Raw genomic sequence first — 26,973 nt, 5'->3', positions numbered from 1 at the left:
AACTTAAAACGCGGGAACCCAACCGTCATATTTGTGCATATATATATATATATATATATATATTAATATATATATATAAATTAATATTAATATATATATATATTAATATATATATATTAATATATATATATATATATATAAATTAATATTATTATATATATATATATATATATATATATATATATATATATATATATATATATATATTAATATATATATTTACATAACACATTTAAATGACAGAGCGAACTTGGAAAAGGGGTTCTTTTCATCAACAGAAAAGGACCCTACTAATTTATATGGAAACAAAATGGGGGGGGGGGGGGGAGGCTCAATTCAGGGTTTTCACAAAATTGGAGTTGGATGGGGGTAGAGTTAAACTCAGAGATCAGTGTATGAAACTAAAGAGTATATGAGTGACATGAATAATACATATTAGACCAACAATAGGCTACACAGAAATATGAAAAGGAAGTGTTACATGATAAAGCAATCAAGTTTCTTCCTCTTTGAGAAAAAGAGATTCAAAGATGAATTGAATGAGTCATCTCTCAGACATATAAGGTTCTGAATTTCCTTGAGGTTTCCTTAATAACATCCCTCCCATCTGAATTAAATTTTTTCATCAAAATATAGTTAACTTTAAATTGGCGTAAAACTGTTAATACACCACATTCGCTATTGAAGTGCGTATTGTTGAAGGAGGGAGGGCGTAGGAGGGTGGAGGTGTGAAGGGTATTATGGGTCATTCTCCTTCTCTAGAGGAACATTTGTTCCGGTAATAACAAGGAAGTAAAAATAAACAAACTGGTGAGGGGGTATGTCACAAGAAATTGACACCATAGATTTTTCTTTTTTTTCGATAATCCCATAAGTTCGATTGCACGAGCCTGACAAATGAGTGAAAATAGAAGAAAATCTGGACGGAAAGATATATAATAATTTTTTTTTGTACATATGTGGACGGAGAAGTCGAATATTTGAATATTCAACGAAGTACTTAATCATGCATAACAATGAACCGCGTGATACGTCATCATCGATGCTCTGTTCTCCTTTGCCTGGCCTGATTCATGGATTGGGAATAAATTAAATTTGAAAATGTGACAAACACTTGAAACTGGTTTTAATGTCACATTTTCAAAGTTCAAATTGGATTATTTCATTTTCTTGACGGGGGTGCCTTTTTTTGTTTGTTAATCTCACCTGACTGTTCTCACACATGAAAAAAAATTCTTGAGTTTCTCCCTGTATGTTCTGATTGATGTGCAAGTTGAATCGACTTGATCAAGTTGGTTTCTCATCTGTGAAATTCTTGTTCAGTTGACATTTTAAAGTGTATACAACATGTTTCTCACAGTTGCAATACCAACTTTGGTAGACCAGGTTGATTTGAGCTCAAATGTGAGCTTCATACTCACATAAGTCAAATGTCAATGTGAAATGTTCCTATTGATATAATGTATAGAGTAGCACGTTGTATATGTTTGCGAGGGTTAGTACATCAAGCCCACCTCTCTCCTTCCTCCCATACCTCTAATATATTTTCCTGTTATCCATCTCCTACCCCCCCCCCCACCACCACCACCCAACTTATCTCCTCTCCTAGCCCCTGTCTTACTGCTCCATTCCCATACCTTCCGTTTCCGATATTTTGTATTCCATCCCTTGCCTCCCCATTTCTCCTTCCCAAACCCATCCGTGTCCCCTCCTTCTCTGTCAACCCGTCTCTCCGCCCACCCCTCCCTTCCTCCTTCTCTTTCCTCCGATTACGCCGCTGTTTCATGATAGAAGCCAAAACAATGAGAAGAGAGAAGTGGTCGAATTGAAATCTCAACGATTTGTCGAATTTACAAATCACACAGAGGTAAATTAGTTGGTCATCCAGTTTATGAATGAAGATGAATGAGTGAAAATGAAGTAGTGTGTATGGATGTATAGTGTAGAGATGTTAGGTATAGGAATTAACGTGACAAATACATGTATTACTATCAGTTTGTGAGAGAAAAAGAAAGTCGTAACATGTTGGTGAGGGCGCTAATCTAAAAAAAGGTGAGACAGTGAAAGTCAGTTAACAAAACAGGTGAGTGGGAAATGACACAAGTTTTAGCCTCCGAAAATAGAGGTCGCTCAAGAGAAATAGAAAAAAGAAAATCAGGTTTTTTTTTTCGTTTTTTTCTAGAAATAATTCAAAGCAAATGTGCGAGACAAAGGAGAAACACCAGAGCTGAACGATGTTGACTCGCTTCGTCACGTGGGCGTTTCGTCACGTGACGGGGTACCAGATGATGACCTCTCATTATCAAACTGCCACGAAAATAAGACGTTGCCGTTGATTTCTTGCCGCATTGGACTTTGGAATGAAAAGTTGCTCAAGTCCTCGATTCCAATCGAACCATCAGGTTCTAAAACTTCCCGAATGTCATTGAAACTAACGCCACGGCGGCGGCGGGACGGCGGTTCGATATCGCGCATGACGTCACTCTCCCAATCTGGCGCCCTCGTAGGTACGAGGTCCGGTAGGGATGGGAACCTAACGCCACCGTCTGAGGTGATACTGGGATGGTCGAAGGCTGTCTCGGTCGACTGCCCCGTGATGCTCGATTGATCGTCTTCGCTTTGATTGTCGTCAATTCGTATGAGGTTTAGCCTAACCCCTTTATTGAAATGAAATATAGGCATCGCCGTAGGATCACGAGAAGGCACGGGTGGCGCCCTGTCGAAAGATGACAGAAAAAAAACACGTTTAGTTTATCTACAACACGACTCCCATAACGTAAGTTAAAATACTGATTTATTGGAATTTCTGCAACAGTGTATACGTAAAACAAGTGAAGGGTATTTACGACTCTTTTTTTTTCTGTAGTCATAATACGTATATAACTGTCCCTCCCCTTCCCTCAAAAGAAAATGGAGTTCGAACACTACCCTACCCCATTCAGAAACTCTCACAAAAACCTCGCTGAACCTATCTTGTTGCCCCTATTTATCCGAGTAATTTGCCAACCATCCATATAAATCTAGTTCTTGGTAAATCAAATCAATTGAATGATATATATATATATATATATATATATATATATATATATATATATATATATATATATATATATATATATATATATATATATATATATATATTGTGATACTCACTTGCTTCTTAGCAGAGAGACCATGCACAGGAGAAGACCCATGCAAACTACTAGCATGACAGCGCCAAATGAACCAAGAAGAATTGCAATAAAGATAGTATTATCCATAGCACTAGGTACGACCATCGGTGTCGGAACTGGTTTGGCTAAAAGAATTACAAGAGGAAACGGATATTGAAAAGTAAATAAATAAAAACAAATAAATAAATACAAATAAAAAATAAATAAATAAAAGCTCGTCAAGTATTGATCCCAAATTTAAAACGGTCAAAATTGCTAGAAGTTAACAAAAAGTACTTTCTCGAAATGCTCTGATTTTCAAAATGATTTCTGCAGACATGGTTGATTGTTTAAAATAGAGGATTAAATGTTTACTTTTGTCGTTGGCAGTAAAACGCTTTCCCAAATGTGAGCATGACCGTTATATGCATATCTAAAGGACTTAGAACTTTTCTCCTTATTCAAGTTTGAGAACTGGACAGCCAGTTCTTGATAGGTATGACGTCACAGAGCTTAAACTTGTTCCTTTACAATATTCTAAAACAAGTAAATCAGGCAATGTGTAACTTTGTTTTTTGTTAAATGTTATTTGTTTCTTTCTTTTATAAATGCCAAAGAGTTATCGCACTTGATGAGATTTAATTTATTTGATACAAACTACTAGTACTACCTACTCGATTAGTTTAAAATAAGCGGTTATCATTTAGCGTCATTACTAACATTTGGAGTAGAGGGGTTATCTGAGGTAAAACACATTCCCACCCAACTGAATACACGACAATTATTCCAAGGAGAGACCCCCACCCCCACCCCCGACACACATACACCCTCTCCTCTTTCGTCCACATGGTTGAGTTGGGCCAATCCTGTTAAACGTTTACAAGACTTCCTACTCCATGTTAGTTTATAACTATGGTGTAAATAACAATCCTCCCTCCCACTCCCCCCCCCCCTGCCGCCCCACTCCGGTCTTTGCCCCATTGTATATGGGCTGGAATTAGCAATTACTTACGTATATCGCACCGTAGCCCTTCGAAGCCCATTGTACAACTATGAAAACAAACAAAAGAAAACAAGTAAATAAATAAATAAATAACAATAAATGAAGAAAAAACATGAAAATAAAGCCTGTAAGTCGAGAGATATCAGATAATAATATATATACAATTTTTTTTCGCCAAGTTGTATTCTACAAGACGTTTACGTACCATCTGTTTGAGTCACGTTACTGCTTAATGATTTAGGGGGCGCTATATTACATTTCCTCTTTGAAATCATTAGAGATGTTGCATTTTGATGGGGATAAAAACTACAAAGCTATTGTTAAACAAGAGTTATAGAAATGACTCTTTTGGAAAAGGAATCTAATAGACACACTTGACACTACCCATGGAATATAATATTGCGGGACTGTTAGAATTAAAGGTTCCTTTTTCATTTAAAGTAGGCTATTTGTAAACAAGAAATGTCTTAGTCTTCGCCTTTGTGCATGTTTTCATACATAGCACACAGATGGATTAGATATACTTACCGTCACTAACCAGAAAAATTAAATATAAACAAGAAAATTGTTAATTAAAACGACCAATACACATTTTGATCTTTTTTAATAAACTGAAATGATATAATGCACAAAATTCGGCCTTGGGTTTTAACTATACACCAAGTAATTAAATGCAAAATACTTCTTAATAATTGGATGATAGTTATGAACAATGATTGCATTATTTTCGTTTTTTGTTGGAGGTCATTGGAAAATTATGGTTGTGAATTAACTTACTATATGAATTTTGTATTTTCCTTAAAAGATGACTTTAGGCACAGCTACGACCGCCCTCCCCAACCCCCACCACCAAAAGCATGGAAATGAAAGCAATTTCACAAGGAAACTTAAATTATAATCCACTTTCATCAACCAAAAATAATTTCCTCTGCACTATCCTTTTGAATGGTCTGGTATGTGTAACGTCAGATTGCAAGAAATTGTAAGAATTGCAATAAATAAAAAATACATAAAAAATTGGCAAGTTCCTGATTTGAGATGAGACAGAGGTAATGTTAATTTTGATCCACACTCCCGATTCGTACACTATGGTTTTAATGTTTGAACAGCATCGCAGTTTATACCACATTCTACGGCCCATTAGTGCCAAAGAGCAGAAGAACAAACTTGTGATCACTTTAGTCGTTCGTAAAATGTGATATTTTGTCCTGATCTTTAAATCTGTTATGACAGATTAAATTAATATATCAAGACAGATTAGTGAGATATCTTTCTTTCTCAACTTCGGGGCCTATATATGGTCCATGGTTGATCTATCTTTCACTTTCCGATAATATTTCAAACTTAGTGAACCCCTTGCGCTGAATACACAGGTCGAGTTGGCCGTGATTTTTTGATGAGATAAATAGAGGGCACTCGTCCCTTTCTACATACTAAGATGTTAGCAGGTACGGTACCAAAGGCGACATCCATTCCTGTGAAAATATCTTGAAGCTTGTAGTCAACCCCGTCGCCACGAATTCTGAGTAAGAAGGGGCACCAGCAATGTATATAGGGGCACCAACAATTTACATAGAGGCACCAACAGTTAATGTAGGGGCACAATACTCGTGTCCTGAAGTTAGTATTTGTACACATGACGGTGGTACAGATTTGGGGGGGGGGGAGAGGGAGGGTGGGACACAATATTCCGCACTGTGGACACGGTCCTCTATGCCCCGTAGCTGCGTCCAGTATTGAAATAATATTTTTTTTTTCAAAGCAATTTACTTAGCCCAGTAGCTAATCTTTAGGCAAATTTTGACCTTCTTAAATCGACTACTTGTTTTTTTCTGTTATGAAAAAAAATGAGAAATATAGACTTACAGACAAGTCAGATTGACTTCGTTAACTTGGTCTTCTTGGCAAGTAGCGTTATTTACACAGTAGTCGTTGTTCCTCTCACATTTGACCATACATATACCTTTAACTTCTGAGCAGTTCAACCCTGTTGGGCATCTGGTACCGAAACATGGGTCAACTGTTTGTTGTTGGCCTGTTTTAAAGCGAAAAAGAAAACGTCAGAACCGTGTAGTTTACTATATATAACATAACACAGACATTCACAGATGTGGGTATGATATGAAAGAAGATTTGACATAGACAACTAAATCTGATATCAATTAAAAATTGTTTTCAATATCATGTCCATCCCGCCCCCTTCGCCCCCCCCCCCTAAAAAAAATCAAATTGACTTTCACAAATTTAGAATTCTCATTAGAGCACGATTATCAGTTTTAATTGGCCAATGTTAGTACGAGATGTATATTAAACGACCACTGTTGTTACGAGATGTATCAACAATTCCCATATTTTCAACAGCGTAACAACGGTGTATTTCCTCACGTCTCCCTGATATTTGATTACATTTGAATATAAGAATTTTGAGGTTTATTCGTGGATCATGCTGTGGGGGTTGGGGTGGGGTCTCGGGAGGTGGAGAGCCTCAGGCAGCTCACAATGTGTGCCATGTATTCCTTTGTATCGCATGGGATCAAACAATACACGTTACCTTTTGACAAGAATGCGAAGGGGTCGAATCCTTATCATCTTCTCACACCACGGCTATTACTCTTCACGTACCCAGCCTCAACCCCTTTCTCCCAACCACACCACTTTCCCTATCCATACCCCTACCCAACCCTATCCCTATACCGCTTCACTTACACCTAAACCACCCCAAGCCCTACTCCAACAACTAACCATACCTGTACCGTAACCTTACCTCTGCCCCTTTCATATCGCTACCTCACCTAATCCTACCACACCCCTATAACTCCTACCTTATCCGTCCCACTCCTTCACCACTTATCCCCAAACTAGTGACACCTCGTGAAGATAATACTGTTTTATAATCTGTGCCTTGAAGGACCAACGCCCCTATATGATCAACAACATTGAAGATGGCTTGTTTTCAGTGCCTTACCATTCACAATAACTTCGAGTTTGGTTACGTTGTAGAGGGGATCAAATCCACCCGGGCTGTTAACCTGATCGTAAACAACAAACACAGCATCTGTTGTTGCATCATCGTCCAAAGGTTGTTCGAAAACTATTTCCATTTCAGCTATCACGCTACCACTCCTAAGAGGAAGAAGAACATAATAAATAATTCAATATCATGACAATGAAAATAGCTTCATTTTAGACCAAAAACTGTTCTTTATGTTGTATTAAATATAATAATGAGATTACTAACACATGTGCTGACAGCAGGGAATTAACACGTTTTATATACTGTTAAGACTTTGCTAAACTGTTTATGATTGTCACCCCCTCCCCCTCCAACCCCTTTTCTTCCTTCAGTCCCTACTTATCTGCCTAATAATTTTGGGATCCATAAAGTTGGGGGCCTGGGCCCGAGCCCATTTGGCTCGGTACTTCATTTATTTGGAAATAAGCAATGTTGGATTATATTACCATTAGGGGGGCCTGTACGTCGTTAGACTAAAATGACATTTACTATGCATATAATAACTTTGTTTGATTAAATTCACTTCCGAAACCAATTCCAAAATTGTACGTTTGTTTGTGATTAAATACTCGAATTATTACAATTATACTCCTCGAAACGAGTATTGTGCAGTCAGTGTATACTTACGCAGTTCTAACAAGCTTCGATGATGGTGAACCGATGCTTCTCCAATTCAAGCCACTCAGCTGCAAAAAAATAGTAGTAATAATAATAATAATAATAATAATAATAATAATAATAATAATAATAATAATAATAATAATAATAATAATAATAATAATAATAATAATAATAATAATTATAATAATAATAATAATAATAATAATAATAATAATAATAATAATAATAATAATAATAATAATAATAATAATAATAATAATAATAATAATAATAATAATAATAATAATAATAATAATAATAAAAATAATAATAATAATAATAATGCAGGAAGGCAAAGCAGACGGTTAAGTAGAACGGTACACTGCGCAGTCGCAACAGAACCACAGTGCGACTTGGTTCAACACATGAAAAGCCTGTCAGACCTTAAGATAGCAAATCTATTATCGAACATAAAAGTGTGAATGGTAAGCAACGGTACAGACTAAGAATACTTATAGTGCTACTACGTTACTTTTGCCAACAAAAATGTTTGTTGTTTTAGCGCTAACAAGAAGTTGTTTTAGTAGTATTTTGTTTTAGTGCCAAGTAGTATTTTTAGTGCCAAGTAATATTAGTGCCAAGTAGTGTCAAGTTGAGTAGTTTCAGCGGCAACAAGATTTCAGGTTTAATATTTATAATACGAGGAGTCTGAAAATATTAGGATCTTCTTCATAGGCATAGATTCAGGTCCGTAGCCAGGAGGGGGATCCAACAGAGAAATCAACAGATTTAAGGCAGGGCACAACACTGTAACGTTTTGTACGCACGATGGTGGCCCAGATAGGTGTGGGGAGGGGGGAGGGGAGGGGTACAGTATTCCGCACATGCAGGGAGAGGTAAAGTCCCATGTGCCTGTCCAGCCTGGCTACGGGTTCAACAGTCGTGTTAGTGGAAACAGGCAAGTTAGATCTGTTCCTGTTAACTTGTCTGTCTCATATGTCTAATTCGTTTAAGTTTCATATACAACTATGAAAAATTGACTTACAATATTGGACATATTCTTTGCGAACTCTTGTTCTCCTTCTTTGAATTTGCTGTCATATTGATGGTTTCCGATGGTAAAAATCATACTGATTGTCTTGTTGTCTGTAAATAAAAATGATTGAATAAAACATGAAAAAGAATAGTTAGAGATAAACAGAGATTCCTTTATAATTTTAATTTACTTACAATGTTTTGGTGATGAAAGAAAACTGACGAAAAAAATGAATATAATAAACATAGTATATATTGACCAGTTGAAATAACTAATTACAAGCGTTGTCAGGAATTTTTGCATTTTTGAAGAATATTGTCCTTTGTGACAGGCTTACATAGATTGTATGAATACAATCCACGTAATTTAACGACATCAGTTACAAACACTTATAGCACAAGTAGAAAAGAAGGGGGAAAGAAACAATAGATCATAACCCCCACCACCCCCCCCCCCTCCCAACACACACACACACCCGCACCGGACAAAAGCAAAGACTAATGATTGAATATTTGGCAAGATTATGCCCAGACAAGTTGCAAACTTTGGCCATTAATATCCTATGAGGAGATATGTATAAATTATTACCATTTGAAGGGGATGGTGTTGTATCTTTTTCTTGAGTAGACCTAATTAGGTCGGCGGCAACCTTTGTAGACAGAGCTCCTGAAGGAGAGGTCTGTGATGTTGTGCTTGTTGTTATCGTTGTTGTTGTTGTTTCTGTAGTCAGATTTGTTGTGCCATCCTTTGTCGTGGTCGTTGGCAGTAACGTCGTCAAGTTGGACGTAGGTATCAACGTCGTCAACATCGTTGACGTCAACCCCAGCGAAGTCATCACTGTTGTGATGTCGTCAAAAGATGTGGGTGTGTCATCATCCGTTAGTAATACGTTCTCATCGGTCGTCGTCTCGAAAGTTTCATCCGTGGTGTAGTCGACGTAATCTTCAGTAGTAGCATCATCTACTGCCTCAATCGTAGTAGTCGACTTTGGTGTGGTTGCTCTTGAGGTAATACCTGGTGAGGTAGTCATTGGTTTACTAATTGTAGTCATCCCCTCGGGCTCACTTGTCGTTAACATGCTAGTCTGTAGAACGACTGTAGTAGGTAACTGCACCAATGACGTTGTCGCGAGCATTTCTTCGTTAAACGCAGTAGTGTCTAAATCGTTCTCTGTTGCCATAGTTTTGGTAATGTGTTCTCTCGTAGTGGATATTTGAGAGGTGAACTGTCCTCCACTGGTCGCTTGAGATGTCAAAATGTCTTCATCTCGAAAAGTACTTAGATCGTCTATGAAAGTGGTAAAAAATGGCATCGTCTTTGAAAATTCTTTAATATCAGTTGCTTGTACAGTTTTTGGAATATCAGTTGACAGTTGATCAGCTATTGCACTCATTGTACTACCTTCAACTCCGTCCATTGTTGAGCTTAAGAAACCCCGGGTAATAATCCCTTCCGGTTCCGTTGTTAATCCTAACGTAGTCATCATTTCCTCTGTGACTTCGGTCGTGTCTGGTAGAGAATCCCTATCGGTGGTCAACTCAGTACCGACGATACCATCTGTGATTGGAAACGTGAAAGTCGAAAGCGAAGACAAGAGACGGAAGGTCGACGACGACGCCGACGACGATGGTGATGACGACGACGATGACGACAATGATGATGGTGACGATGATGTTGATAATGGCGATGATGATGATGATGGTGATGCTGGTGATGTTGTTGGTGATGGACTCGACGTAAGTAGGTTTATTTCTGTAATCGTTGGACTTTCCATCACTTCGAACCCTTCAGTTGTCAGAGAAGTCTCAGTAAAGTAATAACTAGTAAAGATATCGGTCTTTGGCATCTCTAGGGGTTCTTCCGTCGACATGAACCTTGCGTCTTCAGTTAAAACAGATCGGCTCGTCGATTGAGGATCTACTGTCGACGTGACGACATTTGCAGTAGAGGTAGATTCTCTGCTCGTTAGGTAGGTGGCTATAGTGCTTACTAATGGCGGTATTTCGGTGGTCATAGAATCTTCCGGTAGAATAAGATTGGTCGAAGCTTCTGAAGAGGAGAACGATCCGGTCATCATTGCTTTTGTGACGGGAGTTGTCTTCGTTGTGTCTAAAGAGAATCCTCTCTTGGGAGACGTTGTCTCCGAGGAATCAACAGTTATCTTGGATGAAGGAATTAATGTTTGCAAGGTTGTGTTTGATGTTTTGACAGTTTTCGTGGTAGACGTTGATGTCCTTTCTCGCGAACTGGATTCGCTAGAGTCGGTTCCTTTCGTTTCCCTACTGGTGTCGGATCGATCGCTCCTTCCGCCTGTGTTCTTGCTGTTTAATGTCGAAACCGTCTTTGATCTAAGGGAGGTGGACTCACTCAATAATTTATAGGTATTTGAACGTACGCGTTCTGTGGTTGGGGTTTGACCGACATCATTTCGGAATGATACAACATCAGACGTGAGTTTCACCCAAAAAGTTGAGTAGTTAGCGACCATGGTCAGACTGTAAACATAAATGAGAGAAAATCGTCTGTATTCTTCAGCCTGTTAAAAATGATTGTAACTGATCGTAGTAAAAGTGCACTCATATAATCTGGTATATCGAAATGTGGTATCAGTGTAGTTACATATTGGTGTAGGTGTAATATTTGTATAGACACATATGTGGTAGCCTATATAGAGTTGAAGTGTTGGTGTAGTTACATGTAGGTGTAATCGTAATATATATATTGTGGCACTGGTTACATATATGTGTAACATATCAGTAGTCACATAGGGGGTACATATAGGGTTAGTACTACATATGCGGTATATAGAGGTTTAGTATGCTGTACGAGTGATATATATGTTATTCGATAGCTACTCTTTTGTTTTATCTCTATACTTACAAGAGTTGAACATCTTGATTCCGACGAGAAATGGGTGCCCATGTTAAAGTGAAATTCTGACAAATGCTACTTCCATTCAAATGGGTCACTGTGGAGTTTACCCGTAAGTTGGCAGAACAACCCCTTAGTGGTATTGCAAAATCTGGTAAAGTACTCATTGGAAAGCGTCCCACAGGAACATCTCCGTTTGGTCCGCCTCGGACTTGGGCGTACAGACCTTTGAAGCAGACATTCGTATCTTTCCAACTAACTGTAAGTAAAAGAAATTTCAAATCTTGTTATGATTCCTGTACCACAATATAATTTAAAATGTTTGTATATAGAGATGATCGACTTACGAGGGCTAAAGAAATGAAAACCTTGTTATATTGTTGTGCCGACAAAATTTATATTTATATATATTTATATATATATATATAAATATATATATATTACATATAAATTATATATATATATATATATATATATATATATATATATATTACATATAAATTATATATATATATATATATATATATATATATATATATATATATATATATATATATATATATATATATATATATATATTTATATATCTAAGAACGTCACAAATAGAAAAACGACGTCATGTTTAATGTCAAGTCATTTGAAAAATTTCAACAACAAAAAGAAATTGCAAAAATGGGGTCAGAGAAAAGTCTACTGATAAAGATAGCAAACATGTCGTAGCCTTTCTACTCCTGAATTAGTCAGTCGCGTTGTATTATCGTACTAATTTTGTGTTAACAATAAATAAAACAGAGGCAATTTATTGTTCTGTATACAATGGGCTATTGTGTATGAATATCAGGCTCTGGTGTTGTGCAATTGACAACGGTATTAAACAAGTCAGGTAAACAAAGCGGTTGCTATGAAAATCATATTGTTGATTGTTATAATACACTGAATCCAATTTATTACTGAAAGAGAAAATTGCTTGGAAACTTAACAATTTTGAATATCATATTTCTGTTCACACACAAAAACAAGTAAAATATAAGTTAAATAAATGACTTGAATATTGAACCATAAAGGGCCCCCACAAAAAATATAGTACAGACATTATACTCTTGCCCCCCAAAAATGCATGAAGTTTACAATTTTTATGAATTGATTGCCCTTATTTACTTAGTAACACCTTGTTATATATTCAATCAGTTGTTAATATGCAAAACCCGCAACCAAACGAATAGAACTAATAATAACTGGAAGTGGCGGAGGGGGTGTGGGTTGTGAGAGGGGGTAATTTTGCCTTTGAAAGAGTTACAACTCTATTACATCTAACAAAATTTGAAAACTTACGACGTTCAATTGTTGTTGCATCTGGATATTGTTTGTTGATTCAACAATTGAAGATTTTTGAAGATATATTGTGCGTGTAATAAGTAAATTAATAAATTATAAACCGGGTGTCTGATCTCTTCCAAATCACCAAATTTAATATATCCAAGGTTTAAGCCAACGGCACATTATAGACAGCTGTCGGAGACTTTGTTCAAAGAAAACATATACATAAATAAAAATAACATTACAAAAATTATCGCTATATATACTGTGACCTCCATGCTGTGAGCGCATAGTCAAATAAGAAACTTCCAAAAGTCAAAACATTCCTTAACGTACCGTATAGTTCTGCCCATGAAATAACTGAGCAATGACAATGCTAAGTTTGCCGATTGGTGTTTAAAGATCGCCATCATATATAGGGCTATTGGTAAGGCTTATAATAAGTGGAAACGTTGTTAGATGCGGTAACTATTTAAAAAAAAATCACCATGTCGACTCTATATACCAAGTTTTCTTGACAGGCTTATCGTTAAGCTGAAAGTTTCTTAAAAAAAAAAACACACCAAGAAAAGAAAAGAAAAAAAGGATGAAGGAAAAACAGGCGATTTATCAAAATTAATCTGTCAACATAAGTCGTCTGAAACCATGAAAAATTACTTTAGGTAGAATTTTAGACTTGATATATTAATAATTCCGGTTTTCAAGATGTGTATCTTTAAAATATACTAAATCTCTGGAATGCTCTTGTATAAGGCTCAATTGCCAATCAATGATGCTGTCGACTCTTCGGTGTAGGCAGGAATGTTAATTCATTCCTCTTTTTTTAATAAAACTAAAAGAATAAGTAATAGCTCATCCAAACCTTGTTCTTATCTAGTCCTTATAAACAACAGAGGAACCGAATTAATCCAGTCATTTTAATTGATGAACCTCAGCTGTATAGGATTAGTTTCACACACACACACACACACACCACACAGACCGCCCCCACCCCCCAAAAAAAATCAAAAGTATTTAAAGGGTGTGAAGACTCGTGCACAAAGAAACGTCTCATGCCGGTAATCTGACCTATTTTCGAATGAGGTGTAACAGAAGTGTTAGACGTCACCATCGATGCCAGAATATACACACACGGCTTGCTACCGTCGGTAATTAGACACTAGTGTACAGTCAATACATACAGCTACGGTCAATACCCACAACACAGTGTACATAACAGCGATGGACATCTCAGGTCTAGATAAAAGAAAGGTATCACGTTACATTACTGTCTGAATTTTGTAGCGACAAGAAGAAAACTTCACTTGCAAGCAACGGAAAGTTAACTTTTTCAGAGCGCGGCCGACGCGGTTGGGGGCGAGTCTTCAGTGCCTTTAATACAAGTTACAACCAAGGATTAACCTACTTGTACAACCTAGGAAAGAATTGAAATTCAAACAGCCATATCTAGAATTAGGAACAGAATATGTGTCGGTAAAACTGGTTTTCGAGTCCATCACATTCATCCCCGGTTACACTTCTATCCTTACGTGCACATAATGCACTAGGACACAATCTGTACATAGACATAGACAGTGTAGCTGTTAAATGTAAAGGTATTCTACAGGGCTAAGAAGGGAGGATATAGGTTTAAACACTTTGTCTTAACGTCTATAAATTCTGTGTTAGTAGGTCTTTCAACTGATTCGCAAAATCTTACAATTGACAGAGGCGTACACATGCAAATACCACAGATATAATAACATATAAGATCCACTGCTACTCGCATTTGTCTTTTATTCAACTGTTTTGCAGTGTCAATTTTACCACACTTGATACATATTGTGAGAACTTTTTTCCCCTCTACAAAGCAAAATTTGCAGAATTTTGAAAGCCATATATTGTATTAGGCTATACATAATTGAGAATATGAATAATTCTTTATGATATTTGATTTGCAATTTTCAAAGACCAAAAACTGTCAAGACGGGTTAATTGAAATTCTGGGCGTTAACCGAAACTGTGACAAGGTTCGCTGACTTTTATGAAAGGAATGCCTAGGCCTCTGTCAATGGTATAGAAATATAAATACCGGTGGTTACTTAGTTACGTTTTTCAAATCCAATCAATTCACCTGTTAGTATCAGCACTTATACAAAATATACCGGTTTATCTAACGCAAACATTCCCGTTTGCAAAAACTGAAAAGAAGACCTCCTTTTCGTAAAGATAAAGGGGGTTCTTTAGAATTGCTGTTTATTCATATATCCTTTATTGACGTTTGTTCCGTTAATATTGAAGTCCATGCATGGGTTAGGATTATATTGATAAGACAACAGAAGTAATAGACTATGTTGAATTCCAAGTTTTTGCTATGCTCTGAGCCTTCTTAGCTCAGACAGGTCAGGTCCTATAGTAATGGTATCATGTTGAGGTAATTTTGGTTATTTCTAGTGAGTAAGATTTCCAAATGCCAAACATACGTGCAAAACTGATGGGAGGGTGATACAAGCTTTAAAAAACCACAATTTGATCAGCACAAAGCTAAAATGGATTCAAACTCATGAAACATTGTTGTTAGTAATATTTTTAAGGTGCGTCAATTATTAATCCTTTACTATATATACATACACTGTTCTTTGACACAGTTATCAATACGGCGTACTGTTGACGTTCAAGGCCGTGTAATTGCGATTAATGTTAATCAATTGTTTTATAAACTATGTATACGTCCACTCAATTTCATTTTTCTTTTACGAATTCCTATGCAAACAAGACATCATCCACTGATGAGATCCAGTCTTTCCAGTCAAACTTTGAATAAAGCATTGTATAGATTGTGCTGTGCCGAACAAACGAATGTGCGATACCGATCAATCGAATTTGGAAAGGGCGGCGGAACCGGGGGGCACAGGGGGCACGTGCCCCCCACTTTTCCTCAGGTTAAAAATGTGCCCTTTTTCTACATAAAAATTGTACTCTTGATCACCTTATTAGGTCAGCGATATTTCTGGTGAGTGCCATTATGCATATTCAATTTGCCAAAAAATCCTAAAACATTTCCACAAATGCATTGCTATATTATGTTGTGACTTTGTAATAGGCAGAAGCCATTTATAGCCTACTATAAATAATAAGTATAGTTTTAATATCTCATAACCTACCCCATCCTTTCGTATTTTGACATATTTCATTGCTTTCATGCATGTATCGATCGCGTGTCAGGGGCGTAGCCAGTATGTAGCACTGTAGGCCCGAGCCTACACTTTTTTTGGCCAAGTTAACTTTACATGACCTTGCTAATTTTAAATAGATTATGTTGTATTGAATTACGTACTATTTTAACCGTTTGTTTTTTGGGGTTTAAAAGTGATATCGAATGAGGTGTCTCAAGTTAGCAAGAGGCCAGCGAACCAGATTGAACACTTGGGAAGGACCGTTTCCGGCTATCTGGGGGTTTGTAAAACCAAAAATTTCTTGTACGCTCCGCGCCAACCGATGGTGGCGCTCCGCTCAGATAGTTGTGCCTACAACTTTGAAAATCCTGGCTACGCCCCTGCGTGTGCAGGGACTTGGACCTTATAATGATTTCACCTAATTTTGTCTCGAAAGAAAACTTGTTCCTTGTTTCCCAATTTGCACATTGGATATTGCAGTGCTAGTGTGCATTTTTTCCTTGAGAGCGGGGGGGGGGGGGGGGGGAGTTGGAGTGATGTGTATGTATACGCAAATAAGATAATACAATAAGAGTTATAAAGGTTACTAAATATCAGTCCAATCGAATTTCTGCAAAGTGCCCTTCGACGTCGGTGCCCCCCCAGATTAAAAGCGCTTCCGCCGCCCTTGTTCCAAGCTATATAAATCCTTTCGTTCTTTATAGGATATATTATACTTGAGATGTTTCTGACCGGAGACGAACCACTGGCCTGTGAGCTAGACTTGATAGTACAGCCACTTTGTTTGATACAACTGAGCATCAATGTTGTTTACATTTAGAATATTCCCCCAAAGAACTATATACTATAACTATACAAGCGCACATAACTTTACTTGAAAATTGCTTGATATGACCCGTACACTATAATTAGTAGTCTGTCAAACTTGATTTTGAGCCTTAAAGCTAAACTATTTACTACTTTATATACTGTACTTCCCTCCGAAGTTCCGATTGGCTATATATATATATATATATATATATATATATATATATATATATATATACATATATATATATATATATGTATATATATATATATACAAATACAAATATATAATATCGAGTGGGTGTTACTTTTCTCTGTCATTGTAGATTTCCTTCAGCAGAGACAATACTTTAGTTGCTTGTGAAGTATGACGTGAGCAATGTCAAACTTCATTAACCAATGCAAATATTAAAGTTGGCCATTACAATTGATGTCTATAGACCTGTTATTGTATTATATATTCAATAAGTGTTGTCGTTGTGCGTGTCTTTGATTGAAGTTAAAATGGCAACGCCCATGGGGATGCGGTGGATCATTCGTTCATCCAAGCAGGACGAATATTCGCTCCGCACGGACTTCCCAACATCATTTACTGCTCGGAATCCATTCTTAGGCCTATACGAGACGTCATTCATTTAGAAAAACAGTGTTTTTAATATACCAGGGATTTGCCTGAATACACTGCATTAAAACAGGCTTACATGTATTTACACAGAGGACAGAGCGTACAGAATCATTCCAAATATCACGCACTGTTACAAGAGGAAACTTGCACTGTATGACTTTAAATAAACGACTGAATATTAAAGTCTAATTCTCACTATAACTCCAGTATTATCAATCTGATCATGAACTGAATTTAGTAACGACCATATATATTTAAAAGTGCATTATCGCAGTTCAGTATTGGCCAAAATTGTATTGAAAAGAAAGAAAACAAGAATAAAAGAATATAATATAATATAATATAAAAAAAAGGCTGTATTCCATTGCACAAAATGGCTAAATGCATATCGGTAGTTATGTAAAAAAAAAGAAAGAAGAAGCCATATCCAATCAGGCTAGTAGTGTATGAGTACAAGAGTGCTGAGTACAAGCCGACATTTGTTTGCTATGGATATACGTATAGGAGTACAAAGATCTTAGCGAACAAGTAAACTTTGTAGGAGTACAAGCGTACAGGCTAACTGCCATCTTGCTCCGATTATCCTTCATCTTGCTCCGGAAGTACAAGTAACCATGCTACAATACGAAAAGGAGTACTGTTTCACTGAAAGGTTACACCCATGCACCGAGCAATGTTATACTAACGTTATTGTAATGATATTGTTAAACTCTTCATTGTTCTGTTTTACGTTGCTATGATTGCGGGTAGTAAATTCTACGTGTCATCCAACCAACCTTCTATACGTCGGAGAAGTATGATAGGCTAACCCACAAAAATGTGCTGTTAAGACTGTGTAGCTCTTAACGCATGACGTCACGCACTTTATTTCGTTCACGATTCGATACATATATATACATATATATATATATATATATATATATTTATATATATATATATATATACATATATATATATATATACATATATATATATATATATATATATATATATATATATATATACATATATATATACATATATATATATACATATACATATATAGACGATATTGCACTAAGGTAAATAAGTTTTGTAAACTGGTACCGTTAATAAATGTAATTTCACAGCAGCAACTTATATACATACATATCAGTCACGTATCAGGCAATAACATCCACATGAGGAAAAAACAACATGAACAATTTAGAACAGGGTATCTCTCAGCACATTATTATATATATCTATTAGTGAACCTTTGGCGTTCCATATTGAGTACATGACAGGTCGGCCGTCCCCTTTATACCCTTTATTGTTATCCTTCTTTCATACTAATTAACTCCTTTTAATCGAGGCCTGTACCTCTATCCCCTGACGAGTTGTTGTTCAGCAGCGCCTTTTCTGTCGAACAAAATGTGTGTCGCGGTCGTAATTCTTCCACGGGGATCTATTTACTGTACCCTCACAATGATGATAATATAAAGGGTTATATGCTACTTTTACGTGTTTGACCACAATAACGTTTATAAGCCAAATATTCACGGTACACTGATCATAAGTGTGAAATTCTATTAATATCAGAGCGTGTGATTAATATCAAGATATTAAAATGGTTGTCACCAACACAATACTAAATATTATGTCTAATTGGCATACACGGTATAGGTTCGCCTATTTATAAGGAAGCTTTATTCTGAATAGTAAACAGTCCCTGCCTGCTTATATTGTGTTTACAATGATTTTCACAGAATTGATTCTAACCCCCCACCCACCAACCCCCCACCCACCATTGTTCCTAAGCATCCAGACTTTGGTATGAGTGTTAACAGGTTAAACTGCTCAGTGGAGTGACTGCCTACATGCTTAAAGTCTCAGTACGTGTTTGCCAAATTTAAACTTCGACCTTTCCAGCTTACTGCACTAAAAGTTCAGTGAAAATGACACAGTTCTATGCAATTTTCATATCAATATTCATTGTTTTTATTGAGTTATCTGTCGTTAAAAAAAATAACCTGAATAAAATTCGCCAGATTTATTAACGAGTCCTTATAGATTCTACAAAATTTAATCAAAATTTGCAAGCCCCGCCCAACAGATCATGCGCCAATCAAATCTCTCTTTTTTTTGTTTACGACCGTTAGGCCTAGGCTTACTTTTACTTTCGTGGCTAGCCTGTCTTAGGTCCCTGCTCTTGTATATTTCTCTCATTCTTACCGATGTAGCTTGCGAAATTGTGTCATTTCCTTCCATTGCAACGATTAAACAGGTGTTTTCAGACAAGTGGATGATACGATTATAGGACTTCGCAGTTTAAAATCTTGATCGGGCCCATTTGTAGACTGGTTTGTTTTGCATTTGCATGTGTAATGGACATGCTCACATGGGCGGTCGCAGTAATTTCACGGCAAATCGTTCGCGCCATACGGGCAACAGAAATAAATTTCTTTCTTTCGATTGCGACAACGATTCCCCATTAAACCCACCTCCTGGTCAGAGTGCATTTAGAATAAGAAACATTGAATCTACTTCGGAAGTTTCTTTTCCGAAATTCATCAGCAAACACGTATTGAGAGTTTAATGTCTTTGTCAATCCATTCATTAACGTTATACTTTTCATTTAAAGGAGAAATAGTAAGTCAAAAAGAAAATCCCGAACTTAAGATTTCTTTCCATTAGTTATGCAAGGATTGTGCCAAAAGGACAGTGTTAATCTCGACCTTTCAGCATATTAAGACGGCTGAGATGAATCAGTTGAGGTAGAACCATGGAGTTGTATTATTTTTTTTTGTATGTGCCGGGAACGGATCAGAATTCTGAGAGAATTTAAGTCTGCCCCTTTCTTCTCATCCTCTACCTCAGCACCCACCCTGTCATTCCCCCTCAGCCATCCCACCCCCCCCCCCCCCGCCTCCATCAGAGTGTATTGTTGACTTGAGGAGTTTTCGTCCTTGCTATACATCTGCAATCGAGTACAGTCCGTATTTCCTTATTGCCAGCAAAGCCGTAACGGACACATAAGGGATGGAAGCCGCATTATACCCAAATTTACTATCTACTTAAAAGTTGCGTAATAGTTCTCTATACACTCTTCATGAAACCATCTAATTTTCTGGCCTTGGAAAAGATAAACTAAATAGGTGAACGTATAACAACATCAGTTTACAAAAAGAGTTCTTCGAAAGAATTCTCTACACGCTGGTTTACTTCATGTTATTATGTTAATCTCCTTCAACAAGAAGCTGAAAGACGATTTACCCAGGCAGCGGATTATCGTAACCCGAATGTGCTGGTAGGGTCACTGGAGAACCCGAAAACAGGCAAATCTTTTCCTCATTGAGAACATCTCCCAATGTTTTCATGTAAAAGTATTGATGGCCGTAGCAAGTATCATGACATATAGCTGGCGGCCGACAACTTCATCCGTTCAATTCTCCAAAGACGTGTTTAAGGATTAACTTCAGTGATATCAAGTGACATTTTCCTGTACACATTGAACACGGGCACCGTATATGTATGTGTTGGGGCGTTGGAGGGGGTAGTTTGTATGTTTAAGGCCAAGCTATTTTGTAGAAAACCAACGTTACATTTCCTCACAAAAATGTATTATATAATTTGGTCGCTTAGCATTGCCATGAAACTTCTACTCATTATACGAAATCACTGTACAACTATATTGATCACACCTCCCCCACCACCGTCCAAACCGACTTCTTTTTCTTACTGAGACTTATGAACAATTCCAATGTAATTATGTATTAACCAGAATGGAAGGTGGTAACTTAAGCAAATTGAAAATATAACTTTCAATGAGCATTGTACTGACCAACTTTGAAAAAAAAACTGCCTAGGAAATATTCTAGTAGTAAAAAGATATGTTATAATTTATTGATACTTTTTTTAGCAAAGAAACGCTATTGAAACAGAGGCTTCTTAAATCGATTGTCACAAATACACATTAAATAAATCCTGTTAAATATTGATGTCATAACTTAAATTATTCATTAATAGAGAAATTCTGAAAACATGATACAGGAATTTTCTTAAAGCTTCAAATATCATGCTAACAAAGCAAACACTATATTTAAAAGAAAACAGTATTAAACGAGAACAAATTATTTGGCTAATGATATGTATGTATGTATGTATGTTTATATATATTTATAGATATATATATATATATTTATTTATTTATTGTCCAAATGCTGTCAGATAGAAGACAATTCAGTTGAGATATGCCATTATGTTTAAATTTAATCTGGTATGTACTATCAGAGTGATTCTGATTATATTCGGAAATTAATTTCTATATCCTCTTTAAGATTTCTTCTCATTAAACTTCTACAAATTTAGTTTGTTTCTTTAAATTAAAGAACAAACAAACCGGAAGGTTCGTTTCATGCATGTTGAGTACTTACCCAAGCCCAGTTCCCTCACACTCATCCCCCAATTAATACCGCAATAGTCAACTATATAATCATTTACACCCTGTATGATAACAATGTAAAACTAAATCATAATAGGGTATCGAGGAACTAACGTTTACACGTTGGCCTTCACACATCGTAAGAGTTAGAAGTGCTTGTTCCTGTTTTGTTTTCAAACTCAACCCTTTGTTTAGTGTTTAATAACATTACTATTACTCATACATGTACATTCTTTTTCCAAATTCTTCTATCCATATTCATATGATGACTATTTCGACTGGCGAGGTAGATACATGTATTTTGTGTACTGTAGGCCTATATGCTGTAGCTTTTAACGGGTCCTATAAATAGCCTACACCGTAGTCACAAGTTGGTTAAATATGTAGTGGAAAAGTGTTGAGTCTATAGCCAACTATGAGACGAAGACGAGACATATGAAATGAATATTGTATACATACATGGTTGTACAATTATGTAAATTTCAATGTGTCGAACATTGATAAGCCGAGAAACCAGACACAGACCAAGGATGTATGACATCACACTTTCGTGGAAACACAAGGACCGAGCGGTGGTTATTCAATTTATTTTTGGTGAATTAAAATTGCTCTTTGGCTGTTTTAAACATCTCTGACGTACGTTTTGAGGGGGGGGGGGGGGTCCGAATCTCCTCCCCTTTTAGAATCGGGTGGTTCAGTAAGGGGGCTAAGATGCAAAGTGGTGCTACCATCTCCATAATTTTAACCAGTCTTGCCATTCAGTGTATACGATTTTCTTTTCGTTTGGTGGAGGGAGGGGGGGGGGGTTGGACGGGAGAACCCGCGCTGGATATACCACTGCGCATAACCGCAGTGCGCGCGTTATAGAGGCATGACTATTAAGTGGATGGATTGACTTAAAGTCACCACAGCTGGGGTGTATCCAGGATTTTCCACTAGGGGGGCGTCAGGCATGAATGATCGCCGTCCTGGGGGACGGGTCTAAGGGGAGGGGTGGACAATTTTTGCTTTCGAAGAAGGGCTGAAATGCAAAATGGTGCCATATGTGATCCATTTTTCGACCTTACTAATAAGCAACATTTCCAGTAAAAATGGACACAAAATGCACAATTTAGTATGGCTGGCATGTCACTTTGTGTTTGTAAAACTTGTGACCGACTGGGAAATCTGGTGATTGCCAAGTTTCACCATCAAAGCCTTTAAGATTTTTTTTGCTAACGGCCAATAGGGGGGCGCGCGCCTGTTGCGCCCCCCTGGATACGCCCCTGCACAGGCCACATACATATCACGTTTGGTTGTCATACATGTTCAATGTGACTTATTCTTTTGTTTTTGTTCAAAACAAAATACATGGTAGACAGGTAGAAGAAAGTTTCCTATAGTGATACATTGGGCTCCACTAAGTGATATATAGTTTTAGGTACCAAAATAATTTTGATACATCCCAGACCGTTATAGAAAAGAACATTGCTTCGTAGTTCATGAGATTATATCTCTATGCCACTTTCAATATTTCGAGAATGACCTCTTAAAGCAGGGTTGTCCAACCTACGGCCCGCGGGCCACAGTCCGGCCCGCCGCAGGGTTGCGTCCGGGCCGCCAGAGATGCTCTACGGTGCGAAATTTTAGTGAGCAGATTTACTGATAACAATTTGAAGCTATATAATCAATCAATGGAACCTTCTGGGTCCAAGAAACTGCATACAGGTCAGTTTGTGTGACACTCTCAGCGGAGGGGGAGGGGGCGGCTGGACTTTATTCATCTGTTTTATCAGGAAGGAACATAAATCAGTGCGCTCCGCGCGCAGTGCTCACATTTTGTTGCCTTGGGCTTCGGGCAAAAAATCGAGCGTAGGGTTCATGCGGCCCCCTCTTCATCATAATCATTCCATGTGGCCCTCCTTTGCAAAAGGTTGGACAACCCTGTCTTAAAGCATCTGAGGGTCATCAATGGAAGTTGCTGACATATATAGTCTAAAAGAACTATACCTTTAGGACAGTTCTTTATAGATGCAACATAAACTTAATAGGACTCATTTTACTGATTATGTTTACTGTACATTACACATTTCAAGGAAAACATAATTGCGTTGACTGTCACGCCCAAGGGCGTCCTGTGGTTTATATGAAGTTGAGAAAACGTGCATCGGTTGAGTTAATTGGCATTTATGGAAAAAAAAAATGATTAAAGGAAAAATGGAGTAACATGTAGGAATGTTAGAAAAATGATCTGATCTGAAATAAAAGGAAGTAGAGTTTAATTTCATCTTTTATGCAGATGAACATCATAATGATTATGTCCAAAGATGCCGTCAGGCTAATGATCGTGGGAGTATCAGGTGACATATATGATGCAATACAAACATTGTTTTCATATGATAGTCAACTTGACATTTGTGTAGAGGCGATAGGGGACTACTTAGTCGTTACCGGTTCGACTCGCCTCATTTTCCTTTCAGTTAAGTACACTTTAACTCCATTAATTTATGCGGGGTGGTATCGAAACATAACGGTACACGTTGAATAGTAATCCAACCGGAGATCCTTTATATATGATACTCATATTTTGCATATATCATATCTTTATTCATTAAACAACAATAACAACAACGCAGAAAAAAGAAGAAGAAAAAAGAATAGATAGAAATTGAACACGTACCATGAAAGTCTACCTCCTCTGCATATGTGTAGACAGTTTTCGATGTTCTGATTTCAAAAGGACTCGTCGACAGAGGCTGTGAAACGTGTGGGGGGTGATCCGGTGTTAGAGAATTGCATGCACTGATGTTTTCGCCTCTAGGATACCCTCTACAACCCCGAGAGAGGAAAACAGGGGTCACAATACACAGTAGGAGGATGGAGATGAGAGATCGCTGGAGGCAGTGTGCTCTACGGCCACTGGTTCCTCCATCCATCTCTGCTACATGGGTTGGATACCTTCCAATTGACTAACCGATACTTTGCGGCCACATGGCCGAAAAATAAAACACCGCAACATCGCTAGGTTATGGTTCCATTTTAATGTCCAAAGAAAAATGTGTCCATATGGTGTTTATCTTAAATTAAATAGAAAAAGAATGACTGAAGACAGTGTTGAGAATCCACGTTACATGTTACGTAATGTACAGCAGTAAAAAGTGTAGGCCTGTATGGTATAAATCCACGTTCAGTCTCGTTCTGCGACAGAGCGTAAAATGTTACCTGCTTGTACACTGTGCAAAGATACAACGCGGTATAGCCATTCTATAGTATCGGTACACAGTGCCACATCTATGCAAGCTGCGTGGTTTTTTCCTTTAGTTTTTTTTCTTTTTATTTTTGGAAAAAAAAGAAGAGAAAAGCCAAGCACTCGGCGCACAGTACAATAGTTTACTCCCAATTGGGTGGAGTAACTACAAACAATGGTTTCTAAAGACTTACTGAAGCGTATACGACGAGGTCTTTGATGACATCATTTCTGTTTGAAGTTCCTAATTCGTCGAGACTGGAATGAAAATTCGAAAGGGACAAATTATTTCAAGAGTAAAGCAAAACGACAGTGCTGAAAAAATAAAACAGAAATGAAAAAACGAGCAAATACATAAAACTAATTAAAAACCAAACCCCCCCCCCCCCATTAAATACGCTATAAAAGAAAAGAAAGCGAAACCACACAAAGTTCTAAAAAAGGTCTCGAAAGTACGTGTCAGTTGCTTGATAGGCCTACTTTATAAACGTAATACAAGCGAGCCAACGGATGAAGTCATCGCAGGTCATAAAAGTACCCAAGTTCTGAGTAATTCTAGTGACAATTAAATACAATTAAAGTCTGCCTGAAGACATCCTATCAGAAAGAAATTAGATACGAAAGATTTATGCAAAGGGCCAGGCAAGTATAGAACTTAGTTATATTCATTCAAAGTGTCTCGAATCTTAGTCGTTTCTAATCAAAATGCAACAACGTTAGCCCCTCTCTCGACTTCCCTTGTCAACCCTCTCCAGAAATGAAATCCAATACCAATCGATGGAATTTGGGAGCTGCTACGTAACTGTCACCGCCCCACCCCCTCCCCCACCTTGTTTAATTCCTCTGTTCTCATCTAACTTTCCTATTTGTTCGTATATGCATACGGCATATTATACACGTATATAACCACGAGAAGTTTAAGACATACATCGACAAAATTTCTGATAAAATCTATTTATCGCCATTTGAATGTTCCTAATTTTTTTTGAACAGTTGCAGGGTATGTTTTCTGCCTTGGATGATATTGTTTCGATTCAATCCCCACCCCCCCCCCCCGGGCACCCCTACTCTTCCTTACACAACAAAATGCAAAAACAAAACAATAGAATAACTTTACTTTCACGTTTCGAAGCCTTATTTTATTGCAACTAAAGGAAGCCCGTTGAAGTGAAACAAAACCTGATTGGAGCAATGCACAGGTCTTTTTTTTCAACATCAACGGCGCAAAAAAAAAATGAGAGGAAAGAAACTATAGAGTGTCCACATGGGAATATATTGCGGGGCCTCAAATAATTTCAACAACAAACCCCTTTTCTTAATCTATTTGTTAAGGCCTTCCACAGGGCAAAACACAATTGGTTTTTAATGCAAATTCATGGGAAAATATAAACAAACTGTGCATTTTTTTCTCAATATTTCAAGGAGTAGCCTAATAATTGCTTATGATATTTGGCAGAATCCAATGCAAACTTTTAGGAATCACCTTGCAAGACTTGATTATTAAAATCATTATAGTGGCATTAATTGAGAGATTGCAACCATATTTTCAAAATTAATCGACATTTGGGGGGGGGGGGGGATTAATGACTGCAAAGTATAGCGCCCAATTGTTTTTTTTTTAAATATAAATCTAACCCATTGTTGAACAATGCAGCAACTAAGGGCGTTACACATGTGTAATACAAAAGCATTCAGTTGATCGTGCTTGGCAGCTTTGGTCTGTATGCAATGGGAATATTGGAAAGGCGTGATATCAAACAAACGAG

At 37.2% G+C, this 26,973-nt stretch overlaps 1 protein-coding gene across 1 annotated transcript; it reads right to left on the bottom strand.

Annotated features, from left to right (window-relative positions):
- Positions 1–413: 413 nt before the first annotated feature.
- On the bottom strand, positions 414–25,290 carry LOC139966972 (uncharacterized). Its single transcript, XM_071970512.1, has 10 exons — positions 24,641–25,290; positions 11,685–11,934; positions 9,393–11,299; positions 8,814–8,914; positions 7,796–7,854; positions 7,121–7,278; positions 6,022–6,190; positions 4,165–4,202; positions 3,154–3,298; positions 414–2,716 (listed from the first exon to the last, which is right to left on the bottom strand). Exons 1-10 carry the CDS (start codon positions 24,894–24,896, stop codon positions 2,251–2,253), a joined length of 3,549 nt encoding a protein of 1,182 aa, XP_071826613.1. The 5' UTR covers positions 24,897–25,290; the 3' UTR covers positions 414–2,250.
- Positions 25,291–26,973: the final 1,683 nt, after the last annotated feature.

This window comes from Apostichopus japonicus, chromosome 4 (assembly GCF_037975245.1).
Source record: "Apostichopus japonicus isolate 1M-3 chromosome 4, ASM3797524v1, whole genome shotgun sequence".
In the NCBI taxonomy this organism is placed as follows: Eukaryota; Metazoa; Echinodermata; class Holothuroidea; order Aspidochirotida; family Stichopodidae; genus Apostichopus; species Apostichopus japonicus.
The sequence above is the reverse complement of the archived record's forward strand: the minus strand, read 5'-3'. Positions and strand labels throughout refer to the sequence as shown.